The sequence below is a fragment of the Typopeltis vanoorti genome, chromosome 14 (assembly GCF_054136105.1).
Source record: "Typopeltis vanoorti isolate ZY-2024b chromosome 14, IOZ_Tvanoo_1.0, whole genome shotgun sequence".
NCBI classification, from domain to species: domain Eukaryota; kingdom Metazoa; phylum Arthropoda; class Arachnida; order Uropygi; family Thelyphonidae; genus Typopeltis; species Typopeltis vanoorti.
In genome coordinates, this window is record NC_143562.1 from 36,236,344 (window position 1) to 36,260,069 (window position 23,726).

General features: G+C 37.5%; 1 protein-coding gene across 1 annotated transcript in view; it reads left to right on the forward strand.

The window, feature by feature from the left end:
• Positions 1-309: 309 nt before the first annotated feature.
• Positions 310-23,726, forward strand: part of Ltn1 (E3 ubiquitin-protein ligase listerin) — a 359,867-nt gene continuing 336,450 nt past the window's right edge. The window contains exons 1-2 of the mRNA XM_090403432.1: positions 310-433; positions 13,821-14,030. Of these exons, the coding sequence (XP_090259558.1) occupies positions 389-433; positions 13,821-14,030 (255 nt within the window). The 5' untranslated portion in view covers positions 310-388. The remainder of the gene's footprint in view (positions 434-13,820; positions 14,031-23,726) is intronic.

Consider the following 23,726-nt stretch of genomic DNA (forward strand, 5'->3'; position numbering starts at 1 on the left):
GAGATGATGTTGTACTTCTGTAGTCTGGTGTGTGTTATTTTTCCTAGAATTTTTGAGATGACTGGTAGTGTAGCTATTGGTCTGTAGTTCTGAGTATCGTTTCTTTTGCTGTGTTTGTATATTGGCGTAATTACTGCAGTTTTTAGTTGTTGTTGTGGAATAATAATAATAATAATATTGCACTTCAAGCTTTTCTGCGTCAAGAAAAGCTAGAGGAATCCATTCATGATTGTTGAATATTGCCCTTAATATAACTATTTTTATTTTTAAATTAGGGATTAGTAGAGGGCGGTTCCAGCAATATTTCTCTTTTTTGTCAGCTGTTGTGCTGTCGTCGTGTTTGAAATGTGTATCTAGGAAGATTTGTGTTTATTATTTGTAAATAAAAATGGGAGGAACTAAAAAAGCACAACGAACCAAAGGAAACGTAAGGGTATGTGAATGTGATTTTATTTTTTTTATTTTTTTATTTTTTTAAATACGAGGAACTGTGGCATCGGTGATATGCTATGATACCTACCATATTTATCACTCTACTGTATAAAACTATATTGATGTAATATCGTGTCCGCATTACTAATCACAGAATACTAACAACATTAACATATTCTTTTCTAGTATTGTGTATTGATTAAAAAAAGCAAAAGGATATTTTTTTAAACTTTTAGTTGAGTAGATCGAATTAAAGACATAAATATATTGATACTCCGCAGTATGTCGATGACGCCCTTTAACTGAAAAGACCTGGATTCAAATCGAGTCTAAGTCCCGAATGAATTTGTAGGATATTCTCCCCCCACCCTTCCTCTCTCTCTCTCTCTCTCTCTCTCTCAAAGTATGAAGATAAAGTCCATTCCAAACAGAAACGGTTCAGCCTTTTCTTCGATAGAAACTAGAGCTTTTCACCCTACAGAACAAGCAAACTGTTCAGAAGAATACATACAATTAATGGGCACAATATATTGTTTCATAGCCTTAGTTTGCTTCTGCTATAATTTAAAACAGCCACAACAGTGTAAATATATTACTATGATTCTCAGAAGAAACCAAAACTAAATAAGGTTGAGCATATCATTAGTAACAATGTTTATTTCCTTTTGCCAAAAGCAAGGTAAATTTCCCTCATGTGTATATGTGTAGGTACACAAAAATCTGATTAATTTGAAATTCAGCAACCTCCAAAGGTGATCCTTCAAAATGCTTAAACATTATGATAGAATATTTTGGATTTGAGTGGGAGTAGGGTGTTGTATCATTTTCAAAGTCCTAAACTCAGCAGATTTGTGGAAGCAGTGCATCAACAAATAGATTTTTAGAAATGTACCTACATGTATTTTGTGGCTCTTGTTTTGATAACATACAACATGAGTAAAGCATGATAGAAAATTACGAAAGCTTGACGAAGTACTGTGCTTAGCTAAGATATAACAGTTTACCCTAACATTCATGTGCAAACATAATAATGAAATATACTAATGTTTTAGTTATTCAGAATTACCTTGAAAAATGGAAAATGTTTATGGGCATAAACTTTGGTCTAACATTGTTTCAAGTTTAGGAATTACTTAATTACTCTTAAAGCTTATAACTTGATTGTGCAGTAACATAGTACTGAATAATAATGATAAGTTTTGAAAAGGAAACATACATTGTTCCAAGGAAGAAATAATAAAAAAAAAATTCTATCAGAACAACCTTATCCAAATAGAATTGAAGATAAATAACACCAGCAAAAGAATCTTCAGCATAAAAAGAGGTGGAGCTGACAGAGCAATTGCTATAGCACTGTAACATAACTGGTGTTATTGAAATGAAGACTAAATGTGATACTTCTAAATAATGTTTATTCTGGGGAGCATTCATCAGGGAGATCATAATTGCCTAAATAGAAATGCATAGGTGAACTTTTTTGAAAGAGGGAACTTTTACATAGTGATGTAAGCAATTTCAAAATGGGAAATTGGCAGTGAGACTTAATTGTGCATATGATCACAGAGAAGGTTCCTAGTTGAAGAAATCAAGGAATTTTTTTAAGTGTCCTTAGAGCAGTTGACATAAAGAAAAAGTTGGTTGTTTGAGGCTTGAAACAGCAGATTAGGAAATGAGTCTGAGATATATAGAAATTCTTTGAGAAAAGAATTATTGAATGGACAGGACAGATGAAAAGACCACTACCCAGCAAATGACGTGATTAATATCGTTACAGCCATTACAAATAATAGAAACTTTGTAATCCATAAGATGATGACAGTAGAAGATGGTTACTTACAAGAATTTGAACAGTAATGGGATAAGACGAAAACACTGCATAATACTGATGAATTCCAGATTATTATTGAGCAGAGCACTCATGGTATTCATATATATATAAAAAGGGAATATAAAACTGAATCTGAGAATTATAGAAGAATTTTCATACTGACATATTCTGGATAAGATTTGCATATGCATACATTAATGTATTTATATTTTGCTATAAATCTATTATATTGTTGTAGGCATTAGAGAGACTTGGTTGACCAAGGATGATATTATCATAGGAATAGAATGCAAGGAATGTGATGTCTTCGGAGAGGACAGAAGGAACTAGATGGGTGAGGGGAGGATTTTTGCTGATGATAGCAGTGTAATGGAAGCCAAAAAGAGTAGATGTACTTCACGGGGAATATGTATGTAGAGGATAGTAAGAGGCTGTCTGGTGTGAGAAGATAAACAGGATGAAATATCTAAGGTGGTTCTGCAATAATCCAGAGGATATAAGGGAGAATGTAAATAATATGCACTGAATGTAAATTAACCATTCATGTTGGAGGTTTAATGGGATATTAACAGCACTGAGAAAGGATTAAAACTAATTTTGATACTTCCAATATATCATCTCCATCACAGAGACATCTTCAGGGATTATAAAAAAAACTTTTTGTAACAACACACACACGAATATAATACAATAATGAGTGAAACTAAACTCTTACCAATATTATTATTATTCGTGACACCTCCAAGGAGACCGAAGACTCATCGCGGGTGGACACCTATTGTACAACTCTCGGTCTCCACCACTACACTGAACCTCTACTACCAATCATCAATATCAGCGCCATCTACTGGCCACCACCACCACCACAGCTAGTATTTTTTTTGTCTGTAAATTCCGTATGTTCTTAAGGGCCGATTTGTCTGTATGCGGGATGAAAAACCAGAGTTTCTGGGAGAAAAAACCCTGCTACCTCCGTATGAGATTGGCTAACTCACCTTCGATTGAAAACGTCCATATAAAGATTCCTCCCGTCATGACAAGAATCGAACTTAGGCCTTTTCCAATCGAAGGGTGCAACATACTGTTGTTCTTCCAATTGCGCTACGGAGGCGCTTAAATAGATAGAGCCCACAATCTTTGTTCCAGTGAAACTGCCCTTTCAACGAACTCAAACACATACACAACACAATGGCTACACCATCTCTTCAGAAGGACTTCAGAAATGCCATCACCATACCTTATAACCATGGTACATCAGAAAAAAATGGTTACATCATTAAAAAAGTACAACCTCCGTACAGCTTTTAAGCCTCACCATAAACTTGCTACCCTTCTCCGTTCCACCAAAGACCAGTTCCCTCCTCTCTCAGTGCTTGGAGTATATATAGCATACCTTGTGCCTGTAAACTGGCTTACTTTGGACAGACAGGAAGATCAGGAACCATCTGGTTAGAAGAACACAAGTCATACATCTGCAATCACGATTATGGTCAATCTGGCCTTGCAGACCATGTTTTGGATACAACCCACAGGATTTCCTGGAAAAAAAAATCCACCATAATAAGTTCAAAAAAGGAAGACTATTCTTTGAATGTGCATCTGCACTCAGGAATCAACCGAATTTAAACAAATACGGTTGCATTAAACTTCCCAAAATTTGGGAAACATTAATTATCAGAGATCCCCTCTTTACATCCTAGGCCACCTGCAAATGCCCATAGAGGGCGCACCACCTAGATAGGACTAGTTTCACTCACTATTGTATTATATTTGTGTGTGTGTGTGTGTTGTTACAGAAAGTATTTTTTTGTAATCCCTGAAGATGTCTCTGTGATGGAGATGAAATATTGGAAGTATTAAAATTAGTTTTAATCCTTTCTCAGTGCTGTTAATATTCCATTAAACCTCCAACATGAATTCTTCACAGCACTTAAGCCTCAACACACGGAATGTAAATTAGCACAATAAATGTTGGTTGAGCAGTTATGGGAGGTTTCAAAATTGAGACATAGATTGGTAGGAGAAATGGTGACAGGCAAGGAAGGAAAGGGAATTTATACTTTTGGGGAGGGGGATCTGACACCCAAGGTTCTTAACTTTAGTGGGCTAAGCAACACAAGGTGTAACAGAAGTTGGAGGATTAAGGGAGTATTACATAAACTATAATATTATCTATACTAATGCCAGAAGTATTCAGAATTAGGGTGAGGAGTTTTTGGCATTGGTTAGCTCAACTTGGCTATTAATGAGACCTGGCATTATGGGCATTAGTGCTACTTCGTTGATCAAGGATGACATGGTCATAGTAATAGAATGTAGAAGATATAGTTGAAGTGGCAAGAGATTTGCAGGGTTGAGAAAAGAAAGAAGTAGGTGGTCTAAAGTAATAATAAAGAACAAGCAAACAAATGAGAAAAACAAGTTTAGGAGAAAATTATGTATAGAGACTCACTGATCTAGGGGGAGGGAACTTAACCAAAGTGTAACAAAATCGTGTTTCCCTGGCACAAAAATTCATGATATTAGTCATACCATCCAGATGCAAAAAAGGTAAGGTGAAAGAACTAATTGTCTTGGTTGGCACAAATGAATATGAGAAGTGAGAAGTATTCTGTGAAGGAGGATGTAAAGGAGTTAGAAGAAGCAAAACTGAAGAGAAGCTGAAAACTGTTTATTTGAAGAAGTCTGGTGTGAGATTGCCACTAAGACAAAATATACAGTTGGTTGTTGCTGTGAGCAAACGAGTTCCATGCACATTGTCAAATTAGTCCAATGAGTACAGCTTGAGTGATTATTATGGAGGACTTTAACTATGGAGATATAGAAGGAAGAAAGATCACATGGTAGGAAGGAAATGGAATTTATACACTTACTGAGAGAAAATTACTTGAGGCAGCATGTGATGGAGGGGACTAGGGGAGTGAGAGTACTGGACCGGGTCATAGGATTAGAAGTGCTATCCATAACCAAGGTGGCCACATTGCCTCTGATTGGCGAAAGTGACCATATAATCTTGACTTGGGGAAATTGAAAAACATAAGGAATATTCTGATAAGAAGGGGTATATATAGAACTACAAGGCAGTTGATTATGAAAAGTGTAGGAGGAAGCTTAAAACATTGCAGGGTAAAGATGTTAGTAGTGCTTAGGAGTTAGTTAAGGGTCATCTAGCAGAAGCAACATTAAATTGCTGTGAAGGGTATATAAGGAGAAAGGTGACCATCAAACTCATGAACAGTACAAGGCTCAGAAAGGCAAGAAAGGCTAAATCAGATTATGAACAGAATCTAGCCGAGCAGGCGAAAGGAAATCCCAAAGAGTTCTTTTGTTACATGGCAAGTAAGAGGAAGAATGACTATGAAATATTAACCTTAATGAGTGATGATGGTCAACAGGTGACAGAGGCAAATAAAATAGTTGAGTTACTGAGCTACCACTTTGCAAGGGTATATTAACAAGTGAGGTTACTGCTTTAGCATATGTGACAGACACTAATGTGGGAACAGAAGTGTGATGAATCGGAGGTTCTTAGGATATTGCAAAATCTCAATGTAAATACAGTTGTGCAATTAGATGGGATATCAGCTTGAGTTTTGCGACAGCGTGCAAGGAAACTCGCATTGCCTTTGACTAGACTCTTCAGCTTAAGTTAGCTCTGGTAGAGTTCCAAAAGAGTTCTAAGATTGTAGCAAATTATAGACCAATCAGTATCTCAGGTGTGGTGGTAAAAGTACTGTAAAAATTGGTCAGAAAGAGAATTCAAGAATGGGTGGATAAAAATATGATTCTGTATGAGGGTCAACATGGCTTTGTGAATGGTCAGTCATACCTTTGGAATTAACTTTTTATAATAGAGTAACAGCTGATTTAGATAAAGGAAATGGGTATGTGAGGATTTTGCAAAGGCATTTGACAGAATATGAAAGTGTTTCATATGAAAAAACATATGAAACACACAAATTAGAACAGATAGGGGATGGATATGATACTTTTTAAATGGATAAGAGGGTGGCTGCTGGACAGATATCAAAAAGTGGTATATGGAAGGCAAGAATCAATGCAAGAACAGGTGGCTACTGGTGTACCATGAGGTTCTGTGCTAGGACCATCATCATCATCATCATCATCAAATTCCTGCCATGTACCCTCAAGGGGTGTACAGGATATGACAGTACTACATGAAAAAATTACATCATTATTAACTTCCTATCTACAATTTTCCTCCAAATCAGTCTGTTACTTGTCAAGACTCCAACATTATCAGATCTTATATTTCTATCGTCTAAGGCACTTTGTACCGTATCAATCCACCTATATCTTGGTCTTCCTCTGGGTCGTTTTCCTGCCAACCTGGCAGAGAACACTTGTTTTGCTATTTAAGTGACCATACCATCTGAGATTAGCTCTGCTAACGCATTCCTGGATGCTGACAATCTCAAGTTCTTTCCTAATATCCTCATTTTTAATATGATATTGCCATTGATGCCATCTGTTCATGCCTCTAATCTTTCTCAGGACTCTCATATCTGCGGTCTCTAGTCTTTGGTCAAGTGTTTTACTTCTGACCCAGCTCTCAGATCCATAAGTTAAAATTGGTTTGAACACAGTCTTGTATACAGCTAATTTAGTGTTCCGACTAATTTCTTTCTTATTCCATATGAATTTATTCAATTGACTTCCCACGATACCAGCTTTGCTGATTCTGTTGTCTATTTCTATATTTAGTTTACCATCTTCAGTAAAAATTGTGCCTAAGTAGCTGAAATGTTTTACTTGTTCCACAGGTTCTCCATTCACACATTTTCAATGATTCTGCCTATTTTCATTGTCTTTGTCTTTTTATTGCTGACCTTCATACCATATCTATTACAACAGCTATTCAATTTAGTCAGAGAATCTTGCAGACTTGTAGCGGATTTATTTAGAAGTATAACATCATCCGCATAAAGCAAAGAGCTGACATTAACATCTCCAATTTTGATATCAGGTTTAATACCACATTCCTTCATAATGTGATCCATATAGATAATGAATAACAGAGGGGATAATGTACATCCTTGTCTCACACCAGATTTAACATTAAACCATCTTCCTGTACTTCCTTCAATTCTAACTGCTGACTCACAACTCAAATAAAGACTAAGTATTGCTTGATATAATGCCCCATTGACACCATATAACTGCAGCGTATTGAATAGCTTCTCTCTTGGCACCTTGTCATATGCCTTTTCCAAATCGTCAAAACTTAAATACAGATCTTTATTATATTCCCATGCTTTCTCGACTATTTGTCGTAAAGTGAAGATCTGATCCTGACAGCCTCTATTTGGCCTGAATCCAGCTTGTTCTTCACCAAGCTTTTCTTCCACAATTCTTTTCAACCGTTTCTCAAGTATACTTGCATAGATCTTGCCAGGAACACTCAGTAGGGAAATACCCCTGTAATTCTCACATTCAGTTTTATTTCCCTTTTTATATATGGGTACTATGAGAGCTCTACTCCAATCATCGGGAATTCGTCCCTCTGTCCAGGCTTTCTGAACTATGCAGTGCAGCATAGTTCAGGCTGCACTGTAAGACTCTTATACCACCATACTTCAGCATTTCTGGTCGAATATCATCTACTCCTGCTGCCTTTCCACATTTCAAGCCTTTGATGGCTTTTTCTACTTCAAGTATGGATATGTATTCCTGACTGCATGCCTGGTCAGTGTTTTTTATCACTGTGCTCTCATCACTGCTTGTTTCATTTAGCAGTTTTTCAAAGTAATTACTCCATACTTCAAGGATATCTTTTTCTCCTGTTTTCATTTCACCTTTATCATCTCTAATTCCTTTTACAGCACTCTTTCCTCCATTCCTAAGCTTCTTCAACAACCTTTAGAATATTTTGCCACCTTCTTGATATTTATTTTCTATATTCTTGCCAAAGTCCTCCCATGACTTTTGTTTAGCTAGTTTTACACACTGTTTAGCTTTCTTACATTTGTCTCTGTATTCTGTAAGAGTAAAAGCTGACTTATTTGCCAGGAACTTTTGATATGCTTTCTTCTTTTCCTTCACTGCCTCTTTAACTTCCTGTGTCCACCAGGGAGTTCTGATTTTTTTATCTTTGCACACAACCTCACCACATGCCTCTCTGGCAGAATCAATCAATGTTTCCTTCAGAGTTTGCCACGGAATCTCCAAGGTTTGATTCCTGTTCTCAAACTCTTTCATTTTCTTTTCAATAATATTTCTGTATTTTAGTCTACAGTTTACATCTGAGAGCTGCTCAACTTTTATTCGCTTTAAAACTTTCTTACATGTTATTCTTTTCGATATGAAATTCAGTTTTATCCTGCTCAAGACTAAATAGTGATCACTTCCAATTTCAAATCCTCTGTACACTCTGGTGTCCTGCACCAGGGAGAAAACATCACTATCAACAATAACATAGTCAATGAGACTTTTCTTATTCCTAGCCTCTTCTCTCCATGTGAATTTGTGCACATTTTTATGTTGGAACATGGTGTTAGTAATAACCAGTCCATGTCCTGAGCAGAAATCCAACAGATATTTGCCATTATTATTAGCTTTGCTCTTTTCTCCAAATTTTCCCAAAATATTTATAAATGATGGTGCTAGGACCATTGCAGTTTAATTTGTGCAGTTGTTTGCTGATGATGCAAAATTAGGTAAAGTAATAGTTAATGAAGTTGATATGGAGAGCTTGCAGGACAATTTAAATAGGCTGACAGTATTGGCAAAAAGTAATGGATGTCAGTTTAATGTGCAGAAATGTAAAGTTATTCATATTCGAATAAATAAATTACAAGCTGTGTACCACATTGATTTCCTGTAATCCAGGAAATAGATGAAGCTAGAGATTTAGGCATGGTGGTAGATAGAGTTGAGGTTTATAAGGCATATTTCTAAGGTTGCTAAAGTATCTTATAAGATTACTTGGCTATTGAAGAACATGCAAGTAGAGATAAGTAAGTTATTTCATTTTATAAGATCTTGATACGTCCACATCTGGATTACTGTGCTGAAGTCTGGTCTCCCGAGTTTCTTAGTGATGATGAAGTAGTGGAGAAGATTCAGAGACGATTGACCAAGTTGGTGGGTTGTCTGTGGAATGTTCCCTGTGAGGATAGATTGAGTGTGTGTGGATTGCAGAATTTGGTTGATAGGAGAAAATGAGGTATATAATAGAAACAGTACTTAAAGAGTTTTATAGGATTGACGCAGGAGAAATGTATCAGCACTTAGCTAGAGGGACTAGAACAAGAGGTCACCCCCTGGAAGTTAGGGGGTGTGAGGACTAGATATTTTGCTTGCTGAGTTGTGATGAGTGGAATGGGTTGCCAGAGCCAGTTGTGAGTGCCTTGTTAATGGGTTGAAGGAGAGGAATGATAGATTGTGTGGATAGTTTGGATCTCCTTCAATAAGCTTTCTGACTTCATGGAAGTGCCCATATTATAATGATGATAATAGTTTGTGGTGTTGTGAAGGATAGGTCTTTCCTTAGTAATTTGCTTACTTTTTTATAATCATGCGATGGACTTGGATAAAGGAAATGATTTGACAGGAAATATTCAGTTATTTGCTGATGATGCTAAACTGGAAGAGTGACGATGAATGAAGTTAATTCAGAGATCTTGCAGGACGACTTAAATCGACTAGCAGTATGATCAGAAGTATATGGCTGTCAGTTTAATGTGGCCAAGTGTAAGGTGATGCACTTTTGGAAGAGATCGCATCTGTGTACTGTTTTGGTGCAACTGAACTGCAGTTAACAACTAATGAAGCCAGGAACTTGGGGCAATGGTAAACAGGGAGTTGAAGTTTATAGATCAGATTGTGAAGGTTGCCAAAACAGCACATCAGATTATGTGATTGTTGAAGAATACTCTAATAGCATGGTTAGAGAGGTTATTGTTCTCTTATATAAGGCTACATCTGGACATATCTGTGTACTCGGATTCCATAGGGATGAGGAAGTGGAGAGGATCAAGAAACAGGTGACAGATTTTGCAGGTCTGTGGAATGCTCCCTATGAGAATAGATTTTTCTGTTTGTTTAAACTAGCTGATAAGCAAGGGGAAAAAAAAAAGACATACATTATAGTAGCATATAAGTTATTGAAGGGGTTTTATAGGATTGACACTGAAAACTATTCAGTACATGGCAGGCAAGGAGAGAACAAGGGATCATCCTTGGAAATTGTGTAGTAGTGTGGTTAATAAAGAGTGTTAGAACTACATTTTTTGCTTGGAGAGTGATGAAATAGTTGGAATGGGTTACCAGAGGTGGTTGTGAGTGCTTCATCAGTGAATGGGTTTAAGGAGAGGTATGATAGGTAACAAAACATTATACACTGTTGACAGTTGCGCAACTAAGAAATAATGTCTGGATTAGAAAAATACACCTGATTTTTGACAAAGGAGGCTATAAAATGTGATGCGCTTATATCAGGAGAGGCTAGCATTGTAAGCCATTCCAAGAAGTAAAATGTGATCTGAAGTATCAAATGTGAGGTATGATCTTTGTTTTGTGAAATAATCAGTAGCATGTTTTGGTAACATTGGCAATGATGAGGTAGACCCTCATCCACATTAGTCTGGTAATATCTCCTTGCCACCGCATGTTTCAGTCATATTTCCCCCTTCACCCTCCTCCTCTCCACTTCAAGTTGCAGTTTTTTTCACCTTTTTTCATACATACTCAACATTCTAGAGGCCAGTAACAATCTTACTCTGAATAGATTTTTCATCTATTTGAAAATCTGATGACCAAATCGGTGTACTTCATGTGCAGCCTAATCAAAGTCTTATACGAGGATGGTCAGAAAAGGTCTTGACCTAACAATGATGAAATGATTTTTCAACATTACCTCCCTTAAGACTAATACATTTATTCCAGCGATGCTCCAGTGCCATTATCCCGTCCCTGTAGTGGTTCTCAGTAAGATCTGCAAAATACCCCTCTACAATTGCAGTCACCTCTTGATTCGAAGAAAAACTCTGACCAGCGAAGGAAGAGTTTTAGTTTTGGGAAGAGATAGAGGTCAGAGGGAGCCAAATCTGGGGAATAGGGTGGATGTTCCAACAATTCATAGTGCAGATCCCTTAATTTTCCCATTGCCAAAATACCTTTGTGGGCAGGTGCATTGTTCTAATGAAAGATGATTTTTTTTCTTCTGCAAACTGGGTCTTTTTGCACAAATTTTTTCGTCTAATTTGGTTAAAAGATTGGAATAATATTCCCCAGTTATTGTTTTACCCTTTTCAAAATAATTAATAAACAAAATGCCTTTAGCATCCCAAAACACCGATGCCATGATGACCTTTCCTGCTGATGGAACTGACTTTGTTGTTGAACAACTGGTTTCTGTCCACTGGTTTGACTGCTGTTTGGATTCTGGTGTATAATGGTGAATCCAAGTCTCATCCATAGTAATAAATCAATACACAAAATCAGTTTTATTCTTGCCAAGCACTGTTCAGAGATTTTTCATGCGAGTGCATTTTTGATCTGCTCTGAGCAAGCGTGGCACCCATCTTGTGGAAAGCTTTTTCATTTGCAATTCTTCATGCAAAATATATCCTACACGTTCTTTTGAAATGTTTATAATCTCGGCAATTTCATGCACTTTGACTCGCCGGTCATCCAATTCCATATCATGCACTTGAACAATGAATTATGGTGTTACGCTTTTTGGACATCCTTCACATGGCTCATCTTCAAGGCTGGTACGGCTATGTTTAAACTCGGCAGCCCATTTCTTAATTGTCGAAAACGAAGGAGAAGAGTGTCCATAAACTTTTATGAACTTCAAATCCTAAAAGCAACCATAAGTATATATGAAAATAATCAAATACAAATAAGATTAAATCATGAGCTATCATATACAAGAGAGATAAACCAAGGGGTCTGACAGGGATATCCCCTCTCAGCAACTCTTTTAATATACGAGGTGGTATCAAAAAGTTTTGAGACCAGATTTGTTTACGAGAAATTACTTTATTTAACTACGTTTATACACTATCACCTTCAAAATAGTCCCCTTGCAAAGCGATACAGCACTTCCAGCGTTCCTGCCACTTCTGGAATGTGTCCTGGAAGTCTTCTTTTCGAAGCATGTCAAGCGTCTTCTGTGATTCGCTCAGGATCTCCGCAGTGGTGGCAAAACTGTGACCTTTGAGCTGGATCTTCATCTTCGGGAAGAGGATGAAGTCTACAGGAGCCAAATCTGGCGAGTAGGGTGGATGCAGAAGTGAGATCATGTTGTTTCTGGCGAGAAACTCACGTGTAAGGAGAGCTCGGTGACAGGGTGCATTGTCGTCGTGGAGCATCCAGTTTTTCGCGTGCTACAGATCCTGTCACTTTCGCCAAATGTCCTCCCTCAGATGCCTTAAAATCTGGCAGTAGATCTCGCTATTGACGGTCTGGCCCCTGAGGACGAATTCTCGATGCACAATGTCATAAAGGGTCGTACCCGTACACCCAAGTTTTGTCACTGGTAATGATCCTCGACATGAAGGATGGGTCATCCACGTCATGCTGATGGAGTTCTTTGCAGACTTCGACACAGTGTTCCTTCTGCTCCTGGGTCAGCAGCCTGGGGATGAACTTGACAACATGGTGCATGTTCAAATCACATGTGAGGATTGCTTGGACTGTTCTGTATGACACACCAACAATGGCAGCAATGTTGTGGGGTGTTCTCTGATGATCCTCATGCACAAGTTGCCAAATGGTTTAGACATTTTTGGGGGTTGAGCTCGTTGAAGGTCTTCCTGATCTCTCATCGTCTTCCGGTGATGTTCTTCCTCTCTTGAAGCACGCATGCCACTCAAAACACCTCAAAAGAACTCATTTCAGCATCGCAGTAAACTTGCCGAATCATGTCAAATGTCTCTGTGGCAGATTTGCCCAGTGTCATGCAGAATTTCACATTTGCTCTTTCATATGTATGATCACATATGAAAACGAAAAAGATAGACGTAAAAATTGCAAAATATTTAAAAATAACAGGTGTAATTAACTCTATATTTAAACCAAACCTAGTTCAAAAACAAACCAGACTAAAAGTATACAATAGTAGTCCCACCATGGAACACGTTCAAAGAATGAAACTAGAAAGATTACCAAAACAAGCCTTAAAGTACAGGCCATTAGGAAAAAGAAAAGAATGCTAGCCCTAAATCCTTGATATGCATGATGATGAACTATATTCAATAGAGGATGTTTCTTCTTATTCATATTCATATTCTTCTTATATTGTAATTATAATTAGGAAGTGAATAACAGGTAACTGAAATGAACTTGAGATTGTCACCTAGTTCCCACAGTATCTTAAAAGAAAAAACCTATACCCTAATAGTTTAAAATGTATCATTTTTGAACTATGCTTGAGATGTCATTTATGCAAGATCTTCATCCTAATTATTTAAGTAATTTTATGTATATTTGTAAATTACATGTGTATTTAAAAAATTCATTTACTGTAGTAATAAGAATGCTAGTAGTACAATAAATTAAGTTTTTATTGACAAAATTAAATGTTTTGTAGCCATCAAACAGTGGTCGCAGTGCTGAACTGCTCTCAACTACTGGGACTGGCTTTGCAGGTTTTGTTGGATTTGCTGGATTATCTATGGGCATACCAGGTTATATACCTGCTACAGGACAACAAAGTGAAGATGCTAATAGTGCTGTTGATGGTGATTTTCGCATGGTTATGAGAAAAATGATAAAGCGAGATGTTACAACAAAACTCAAGGTAAGGTTATATTCTTTATATTCATTTTGTCATGTCGTAAACAATTTTTATAGATCATACCAATCCAGCACATTGTTTTATTATCATTGTGTTTCATGGTAAACTTGAACATGAAAGATGGGGAAACTTGGAGCATATTAATATCATGGGCTGAACAAGAATTACTTAAGTTAGGAATTGCTCTCTAGCATTTTTTTTTTTTTTTTTTGTTAATGCCACTTCAGACCTTTACTAAGCGAGGTAGGGATGTCATGTTACTTACCCAGTATTAAGAAAAAAACCTGTAAATAAATATAACAAGAATTTACTAAAATAAAGAGCCAAAAGGCTTCAGTTCTGTAATTCAAAATATCATAAACAAAGTGGATATTAGATCCAGCATTATGCTGAGGAATGTATTCCTGCAAGCTATCTGGTCAACTCACGAAATTTTCATAGTTTCTACATTCGGCTTTGAAATAATGCTGGATCTAATATCCACTTTGTTTATGTAATTTTGCATCATTGAACTGAAGCCTTTTGGCTCTTTATTTTAGTAATTACTTTTACGTACTGACCGAGAGTTCGCTTATGAAAATTACCTTTCTTTAACATTTCAAGTTCCTTAGTGGTGCTTAAGGGTCAAAGCTGTATAACTGAGAGGAGACCTCCACATAGCCTTTAAAGGAATGCGGAGAACCGACCAGGGCTTCTGACCTAATGTCCAATCCTCACCTTCTCGTGGTGCACCCTGTTGGGTATCTACTTTGATACTGAACGAACGAGGATGGGCTGGCAATTTGGGATTTAGCCGACCAAATTGTATTCTTATTGGTTAAACCAAAATAAAAAATGATGGTACAACATGACAAAATTTCATGCCGGCTGGGGCGTCGCCCGGTTAAACAAGGCCCCCGTTGTTTTCGGGAACCAGGGCGAACAGCGAAAAGTCAGCTACTGGAACAAATCTGAAAACAAACCCCAACTCAACATCACCAGAGTTAAAGATCGGTACTATCAACATAAGAAGCCTGAATGACAAAGAAATGGAGCTAGCTGAGAATTAGATAAGTACCAGATCGACATAATAGGGGTGACTGAAACAAAAAAGACCAAAACTGGTGAGATCTTTCTGAGCAATAAATACAAAATGTTATATTCAGGCAATGACAATCAAGGAAAAGGAGTAGCCATAGTATTCAACACAAAATACGAGGCTAATCTTCTTGAATGGCAGTCAGTCTCAAGTAGAGTAATGTGGGCAAATATGAGAATGGGGAACTGGACAATGAGACTTATTTGTGCCTATGGTCCCACAGAAGGTTCTACTAAGGTAGAAGTGGAGGAATTTTTTGAGGCTTTAGAAAAAGCAACTGACACAATGAAAAAGGAAAAGTTGGTCCTTGTTGGGGATCTAAATAGTAGAGTAGGAAATGATTGTGAGACATACAAAAATATTTTGGGAAAATTTGGAGAAAAGAGCAAAGCTAATAATAATGGCAAATATCTGTTGGATTTCTGCTCAGGACATGGACTGGTTATTACTAACACCATGTTCCAATATAAAAATGTGCACAAATTCACATGGAGAGAAGAGGCTAGGAATAAGAAAAGTCTCATTGACTATGTTATTGTTGATAGTGATGTTTTCTCCCTGGTGCAGGACACCAGAGTGTACAGAGGATTTGAAATTGGAAGTGATCACTATTTAGTCTTGAGCAGGATAAAATTGAATTTCATATTGAAAAGAATAACATGTAAGAAAGTTTTAAAGCGAATAAAAGTTGAGCAGCTCTCAGATGTGAACTGTAGACTAAAATACAGAAATATTATTGAAAAGAAAATGAAAGAGTTTGAGGACAGGAATCAAACCTTGGAGATTCAGTGGCAAACTCTGAAGGAAACATTGATTGATTCTGCCAGAGAGGCATGTGGTGAGGTTGTGTGCAAGGATAAAAAAATCAGAACTCCCTGGTGGACACAGGAAGTTAAAGAGGCAGTGAAAGAAAAGAAGAAAGCATATCAAAAGTTCCTGGCAAATAAGTCAGCTTTTACTCTTACAGAATACAGAGACAAATGTAAGATAGCTAAACAGTGTGTAAAACTAGCTAAACAAAAGTCATGGGAGGACTTTGGCAAGAATATAGAAAATAAATATCAAGAAGGTGGTAAAATATTCTGGAGGTTGTTGAAGAAGCTTAGGAATGGAGGAAAGAGTGCTGTAAAAGGAATTAGAGATGATAAAGGTGAAATGAAAACAGGAGAAAAAGATATCCTTGAAGTATGGAGTAATTACTTTGAAAAACTGCTAAATGAAACAAGCAGTGATGACAGCACAGTGATAAAAAACACTGACCAGGCATGCAGTCAGGAATACATATCCATACTTGAAGTAGAAAAAGCCATCAAAGGCTTGAAATGTGGAAAGGCAGCAGGAGTAGATGATATTCGACCAGAAATGCTGAAGTATGGTGGTATAAGAGTCTTACAGTGGCTGCACTGCATAGTTCAGAAAGCCTGGACAGAGGGACAAATTCCCGATGATTGGAGTAGAGCTCTCATAGTACCCATATATAAAAAGGGAAATAAAACTGAATGTGAGAATTACAGAGGTATTTCCCTACTGAGTGTTCCTGGCAAGATCTATGCAAGTATACTTGAGAAACGGTTGAGAAGAATTGTGGAAGAAAAGCTTGGTGAAGAACAAGCTGGATTCAGGCCAATTAGAGGCTGTCAGGATCAGATCTTCACTTTACGAAAAATAGTCGAGGAAGCATGGGAATATAACAAAGATCTGTATTTAAGTTTTGTCGATTTGGAAAAGGCATATGACAAGGTGCCAAGAGAGAAGCTATTCAATACGCTGCAGTTATATGGTGTCAATGGGGCATTATATCAAGCAATACTTAGTCTTTATTTGAGTTGTGAGTCAGCAGTTAGAATTGAAGGAAGTACAGGAAGATGGTTTAATGTTAAATCTGGTGTGAGACAAGGATGTACATTATCCCCTCTGTTATTCATTATCTATATGGATCACATTATGAAGGAATGTGGTATTAAACCTGATATCAAAATTGGAGATGTTAATGTCAGCTCTTTGCTTTATGCGGATGATGTTATACTTCTAAATAAATCCGCTACAAGTCTGCAAGATTCTCTGACTAAATTGAATAGCTGTTGTAATAGATATGGTATGAAGGTCAGCAATAAAAAGACAAAGACAATGAAAATAGGCAGAATCATTGAAAATGTGTGAATGGAGAACCTGTGGAACAAGTAAAACATTTCAGCTACTTAGGCACAATTTTTACTGAAGATGGTAAACTAAATATAGAAATAGACAACAGAATCAGCAAAGCTGGTATCGTGGGAAGTCAATTGAATAAATTCATATGGAATAAGAAAGAAATTAGTCGGAACACTAAATTAGCTGTATACAAGACTGTGTTCAAACCAATTTTAACTTATGGATCTGAGAGCTGGGTCAGAAGTAAAACACTTGACCAAAGACTAGAGACCGCAGATATGAGAGTCCTGAGAAAGATTAGAGGCGTGAACAGATGGCATCAATGGCAATATCATATTAAAAATGAGGATATTAGGAAAATACTTGACATTGTCAGCATCCAGGAATGCGTTAGCAGAGCTAATCTCAGATGGTATGGTCACTTAAATAGAATGGGAGAGGAAAGATTAGCAAAACAAGTGTTCTCTGCCAGGTTGGCAGGAAAACGACCTAGAGGAAGACCAAGATATAGGTGGATTGATACGGTACAAAGTGCCTTAGACGATAGAAATATAAGATCTGATAATGTTGGAGTCTTGACAAGTAACAGACTGATTTGGAGGAAAATTGTAGATAGGAAGTTAGTAATGAGATAATTTTTTCATGTAGTACTGTCATATCCTGTACACCCCTTGAGGGTACATGGCAGGAATTTGATGATGATGATAGTGTAATGAGAGTTTTTGCTCTCTTAAGGTTTCTGCCTGGTCTCTGAAGAGAATCAACCAGTTTGAAACAGCTGTCATGCCAGTGAAACCTTATCAAAATGGACTAATAAAAGGTGAATATATAGATATTTGGGTGGCGCCTATGTCTTAAGTAGTCTACACTAAGGCAACTTGTGAATACTGAGGAAATATATTCCCACAAGCTCTCTGGTCAACTCACAAAACTTTCATAGTTTCTACATTTGGCTTTGAAATAATGCTGGATATAATATCCACTTTGTTTATATAACAAGGATTGTTTTGTAGATCTTGGGAAAAAAGGCACATATTAAAGTCACCAAAAGAAAATCTTCAAAAATCTTCCAAAGATTCACAAGGAAGGCATTTCTCTTTGTCCAATTGTTGATCATATAGATTCTCCAACATATCACATAGCTAAAGTTTTTAGCACATTTATTAAAAGCTCATATTGGTAATTCCTGCTCTTTCATAAAAAATTCTGCCAATTTTCTAGATAAAGTGAAAAAAAGGTTCCATATTGAGCACAGAGAATGATTTAATGGTTCCTTTTGTTATTAAATCACTTTTCACTAATGTACCTATAGAAGACACTCTTCGTTTGCTCTCACAACCCTTTCCACCAGCCGTGAAAATTATTCGACTTCGTTGTTCACCGTGGTTATTTTCTTTGTCAAAACAGAATCTATAGGCAAGTTGAAGCAACTGTCATGGAAAGAAAATTCACTCTCTCCTGCTCTCACCAACTTCTATTTCGAATATTTAGAAGACATTCTTTTCTCATCCACACATCCTCAGCTCTTGTTTTGGGTACCTAATATAGATGACATTTTTGCAATATGGTCCCACAATGAAGACACACTACCTGCCTTTCTAGCAAACAAACAATCTGCATCCACAAATTTATTTCACTATGGATGTAGAAAAGGAAAACAAATTATCCTTCTTAGACATACCACTCCTCTGCTCATCAGGTGAACTACCATATTTTCCGGTGTATAAGACGCACCCAAGAAATTTAATACAATTTTCTGGAAAAAACCTAACACAAAATATCTCAACATGTCAACTCAATACTGATAAACATCGGTAACTGATTACTTGGATAAGATATTATGAAACTTGAATAGGGACTCCCCGTTCTTAGCCAATGATGTGCTAGAAGTCACGTGAAGGTCACGGTTAATGGTGCCTAAAAGATCTTGTTAATGGTGCCTAAAAGATCTTGTAGGCACCAGTTAATGGTGCCTACAAGATCTTTGTAGGCACCATTAACTGCCTACAAAGATCTTGGAACATAAAAGGGAGTGCGTATGACTTTGAAAAGAGGAAACAATCTTTACCTTCTTTATATAAGATGCACCCCATTTTTAAGATGAATTTTTAAAGTAAAAAAGTGCATCTTATACACCAGAAAATACGGTAATTACTTCTGTTTATCAAAAGTCTACCTTCACTGGACACTACATTCAACAGCAATCAGTTCACAATCCCTCTCAAAAGATTGGAATTATCAAAGCTTTATCATAATGTATTGACATATAATGCAGTGTAGACATATAATGCTCACATTAGTTGTTTACACTGCAACAACTACAGCAAGATTTTCAACATCAAACAATATATGAAATTCAGGGCATCTCAGAGCAGACCACACAAAGTTTTTTTAAATTCCTATATTGCTAGCTCATATAACAAGGAAGCAGTACGTAGAATCCCTATACCATACATTTCTAGCATCTCAAAACCAGTTTCTAGAATTCTTAAGAAGCACAATCTAGTGGCTACATTTGTTCAACAAACTATCATCATTATCATCTGAAGATAAATGTTCCCCTCTTGTTCTTCTTGGCGTCTACCAAGTTCTTTGACTGTCACCTTTCGTATTTTGGACAAGCTGGACATTTAGCAGAAAAAGAATACAAGAACACCGGTCATATCATTAATAGGAAATCTGGCCTTGCAAAACATGAAATAGATACAGACCACAATATCCTTTGGTCTGAAACACACGCTTACTCCATTGTTGTTGCAATGAATTCCTAATGTTTATTTAAAAAAAGCACCTAAGCTTACTTCATTGTCTGAACTTGAATTGGAACAACTGCCTCTCACTATCAAAGATGCAGGAGAGTTACTTTAATTACACATCATCAAAGTTTTAATTAACAATAGTTAGTTAATAATATAATACAATGTCTTCTCAGTTATGCCTTAATTTGATACAGTGAGAGCCATGTGGTATATAACATGGCTTTCACTGTTTCAGATTAATACATTGTTTGCATTCCACTGTCTGTTAAACTACCATTTGCCACTGATGATGGTGTGTAAATTTCCGGTTGAAATATATCGCCTTTGAATAGATATTATTCATTCCCTTCCTTGTGTTATTGTGTGAATTGAAGAAATCTCTTCATGTTATTTCCTGTATTTATATACAAATTAAATAGCAGTGGTCCAGGCACAGTCTTGAAAATACACCACTAGTCATCTGCTTTCTCCCAGATTCTGCCCTTCTGTATACCACTTTTTGGTATCTGTCCATCAGCCACCCTTGTATCCATATCCAGTTTCATATCCATCCCCCATTTGTTCCGGTTTGCTTAATAGAATTCCATGTGGCATCCTGTCAAATGTCTTTGCAAAATCCAACAGTATCATCATGTTGGCATTTCCTTTATCCAACTCTGCTGTTACTCTATTATAAAAAGTTTAGTAAATTACTAAGCCATGCTGCTCCTCGTAGAGTATAATATTCTTATCCACCCATTCCTAAATTCTCTTTGAACAACTTTTCCAATACTTTTACCACTCTTCCTGAGATACAAATTAATTTGTAATTTGCTATTGCAAATTATAAACTAAGTCTTAGAACCTCCCTTATACAGAAGAATTATTTTGCCATCTTTCCACTCCCTTGGGACTTTTTCCAAAACTAAGACTTAAACAGCCTAATTAATGGTACCAGCAGTTCCCTTGTACCTTTTTCTAAAATGTGAATTAATATCCCATTTAATCCCAAGATGTATTTGCATTCAGATTCTGCAGTATCCTAAGTACCTCCAGTTTATCAATCTCTGCACATCAGTCCTTGTCACCTCTGCCACAGCAGTATCCTCACTTGGATGATATACTTTTGCGGAGTGGTCACTCAGTCGCTCAATTATTGTCTGCTTCTGTTGCCTCTCTACCATTAGCATTCATTGAAAAGTTATCCTTCCATAGTCATTCTTCCTACTATGCTACATAATGAAAGAACTCTTTGGGATTTCCTTTGGCTAATTTCTTCTCATAATTAGAATTTGCCTTCCTTACCATGCTGGTTATCTTTCTTGCCTGTTCCTTGTACTGTTCATATGTTAGCTGGTCACCTTTCTCCTTATATACCTTCAACAACATTTTATTTTTTTCAACTCATGCTTAAAGATACTTCTCATCCATCTAACTCCTACATTTACTCTCCTGACACTTGGGTATATAGTGTGATATGGCTTTCTCCAGATATCCCTTGACTATCCCCCCCGTGACGTGTGGCTGGTGGTTGATTTATCTGTATAAAGTTGTTTACGCGTTTTAGCGAAATATTTTTGTTGAGGAGTATTTCTTTTAAAATTATGATGTTTAGATTGAGCACATTGCATATAGGTTTGTGTAAATTGTCTATTGGTTTTTAGTGAGTATACGTTATGAAACTGTAGTGGTAGAGAATGTGCGAGCAACTAAGCCTAATTTGAGTAGAAGCTATTATAGTACTTTGTTGTATGCAACTGCTTAAGGATTTCTGTCGCTAGTACTATGCTGCTCAATTTAGTTAAGGAATCCTAATATAAGGGGAGGGTTAGCGAGGGGCCAACCACTCCTCCTGTAAAAACCCTATTGGTTACGAAACAAACAAAACAGAAGCCTTGGAATTCGGACGCCTTTGTGATGATGATTATTAATCGTTTTGGGACCTGGAACATACGAAGTTTGGTGAAAGAAGGAATTCTTTTTAATGTGACGAATGTCTTATGACAGTATAAAATTGGACTTTGTGCTGTACAAGAGGTGCAATGGCCGGGACATGGCTCGACCCGCAATCAGGGGTGCATGCTATACTATAGTGGTGATGACAGAGGACGAAAAGTACTCGGAACTGCGTTTTTAGTTGGTGATAAATTTTTGTGTAATATTTTAGATTTTAAACCTGTGAACAATAGGCTGTGTACTATTAGAGTTAAGGGACGTTTCAAAATGTGTCTATTGTGAACTGTTATGCGCCTACTGAAGAGAGCTCGGAAGAAGCTAAAGATTGTTTCTACGAAGTGCTTGAGCATACTTGTGCTAATCTACCGTCCTATGACGTCAAGCTAGTAGTGGGAGATTTCAATGCAAAGCTGGGGAGAGTGTGTGTGTGTGTGGCACCCTTTCATGGGTAGTGAGAGCCTACATGAGTGCAATGATAACGGGATCCGACTTGCGAGTTTTGCCGCCACTACGGGATGCTTTGTAAAGAGCACTATGTTTGTGCATAAAGACGTCCACAAGCAGACCTGGAGATCGCCGGACGGTAGAACAGCTAACCAAATAGACCATGTACTAGTGTATCGACGTCACCACAGCTCCATCTCAGATGTGAGAAGTTTCAGAGGAGCAGATGGAGATAGCGACCATCTGTCGCTATCTCCATCTGGTAGCCTACAATTTCAGGCATAGAATTGCGGTTCAGAAGCCCGTGTGTCCTATCATGCAATCAGCATGGGACCTGGACAAGTTGAAAACAGCGGAAGGCAAGCGGGCTTTCCAGTTAGAGTTGCAGAATCGTTTTGGGGAGTTACAGGAGGAAGAGGATGATCCAGATGGGATGTGGGACACCATCAAAAATACGATCGCATTAGCTGCCACGAGAACTGTGGGAAAGAGGAGGAGAAAAGCATGGTTTAATAGAGAGTGTGAAGAAGCTGTAGCGAAATGAAGGGAAGCACTATTGAACTACCTAGTGGATAGCAGGAAGAAAGCTGCATATGAGAGGATGAGAAGAGTGGTGAATACATGTCTACGCAGTGAAAAGCGGAAGTATCTTAATGAGAAAGTGGCTAGTATAGAGAGAAATAGGGTGACGAATAATGGACGGGAGATGTACTGGACGATCAAAGCCATGCGAGGTACCCAGACACAAGTGGCAACCATAAAAGATGAGAGTGGAAATCTATTAACAAACTCAAAAGATGCTCTCGCTTGGTGGCGTAGATATTTCACGAACTTGCTGTCAATGCTGGAACATCAGTATCGAGGGATTATACGCCTTATCAAACTGCTGAACCATTTATTGAAGAGTCGACATTTAGTGAGATTACTCGTGCTATCTGCATGCTGAAAAATAATAAGGCTCCAGGAGTGGACTGCATACCAACGGAGCTCCTGAAGAATGGTGGGGACATCCTGCTGAAGCAGCTGCACCGGCTCATCTTGATGATCTGGCGAGAAGAACGGCTGCCGGACGAGTGGAAGGAGTCGCTGATCATCTCCCAGTATATAAGGCTCAATGCGTCAACTATAGGGGCATCTCACTGCTGTTGACTGGCTACAAGGTGCTATCTAACATCATGCTAATGCGCCTCACACCATATGCAGAAGAGTGCCTTGGTGACTACCAGACGGGCTTCAGAAGGAACCATTCTACAATAGACCAACTCTTCACGCTGCGCCAAGTTTTTGAAAAGTGCTGGAATATAACCGGGAAGTTCATAATATTTTCATAGA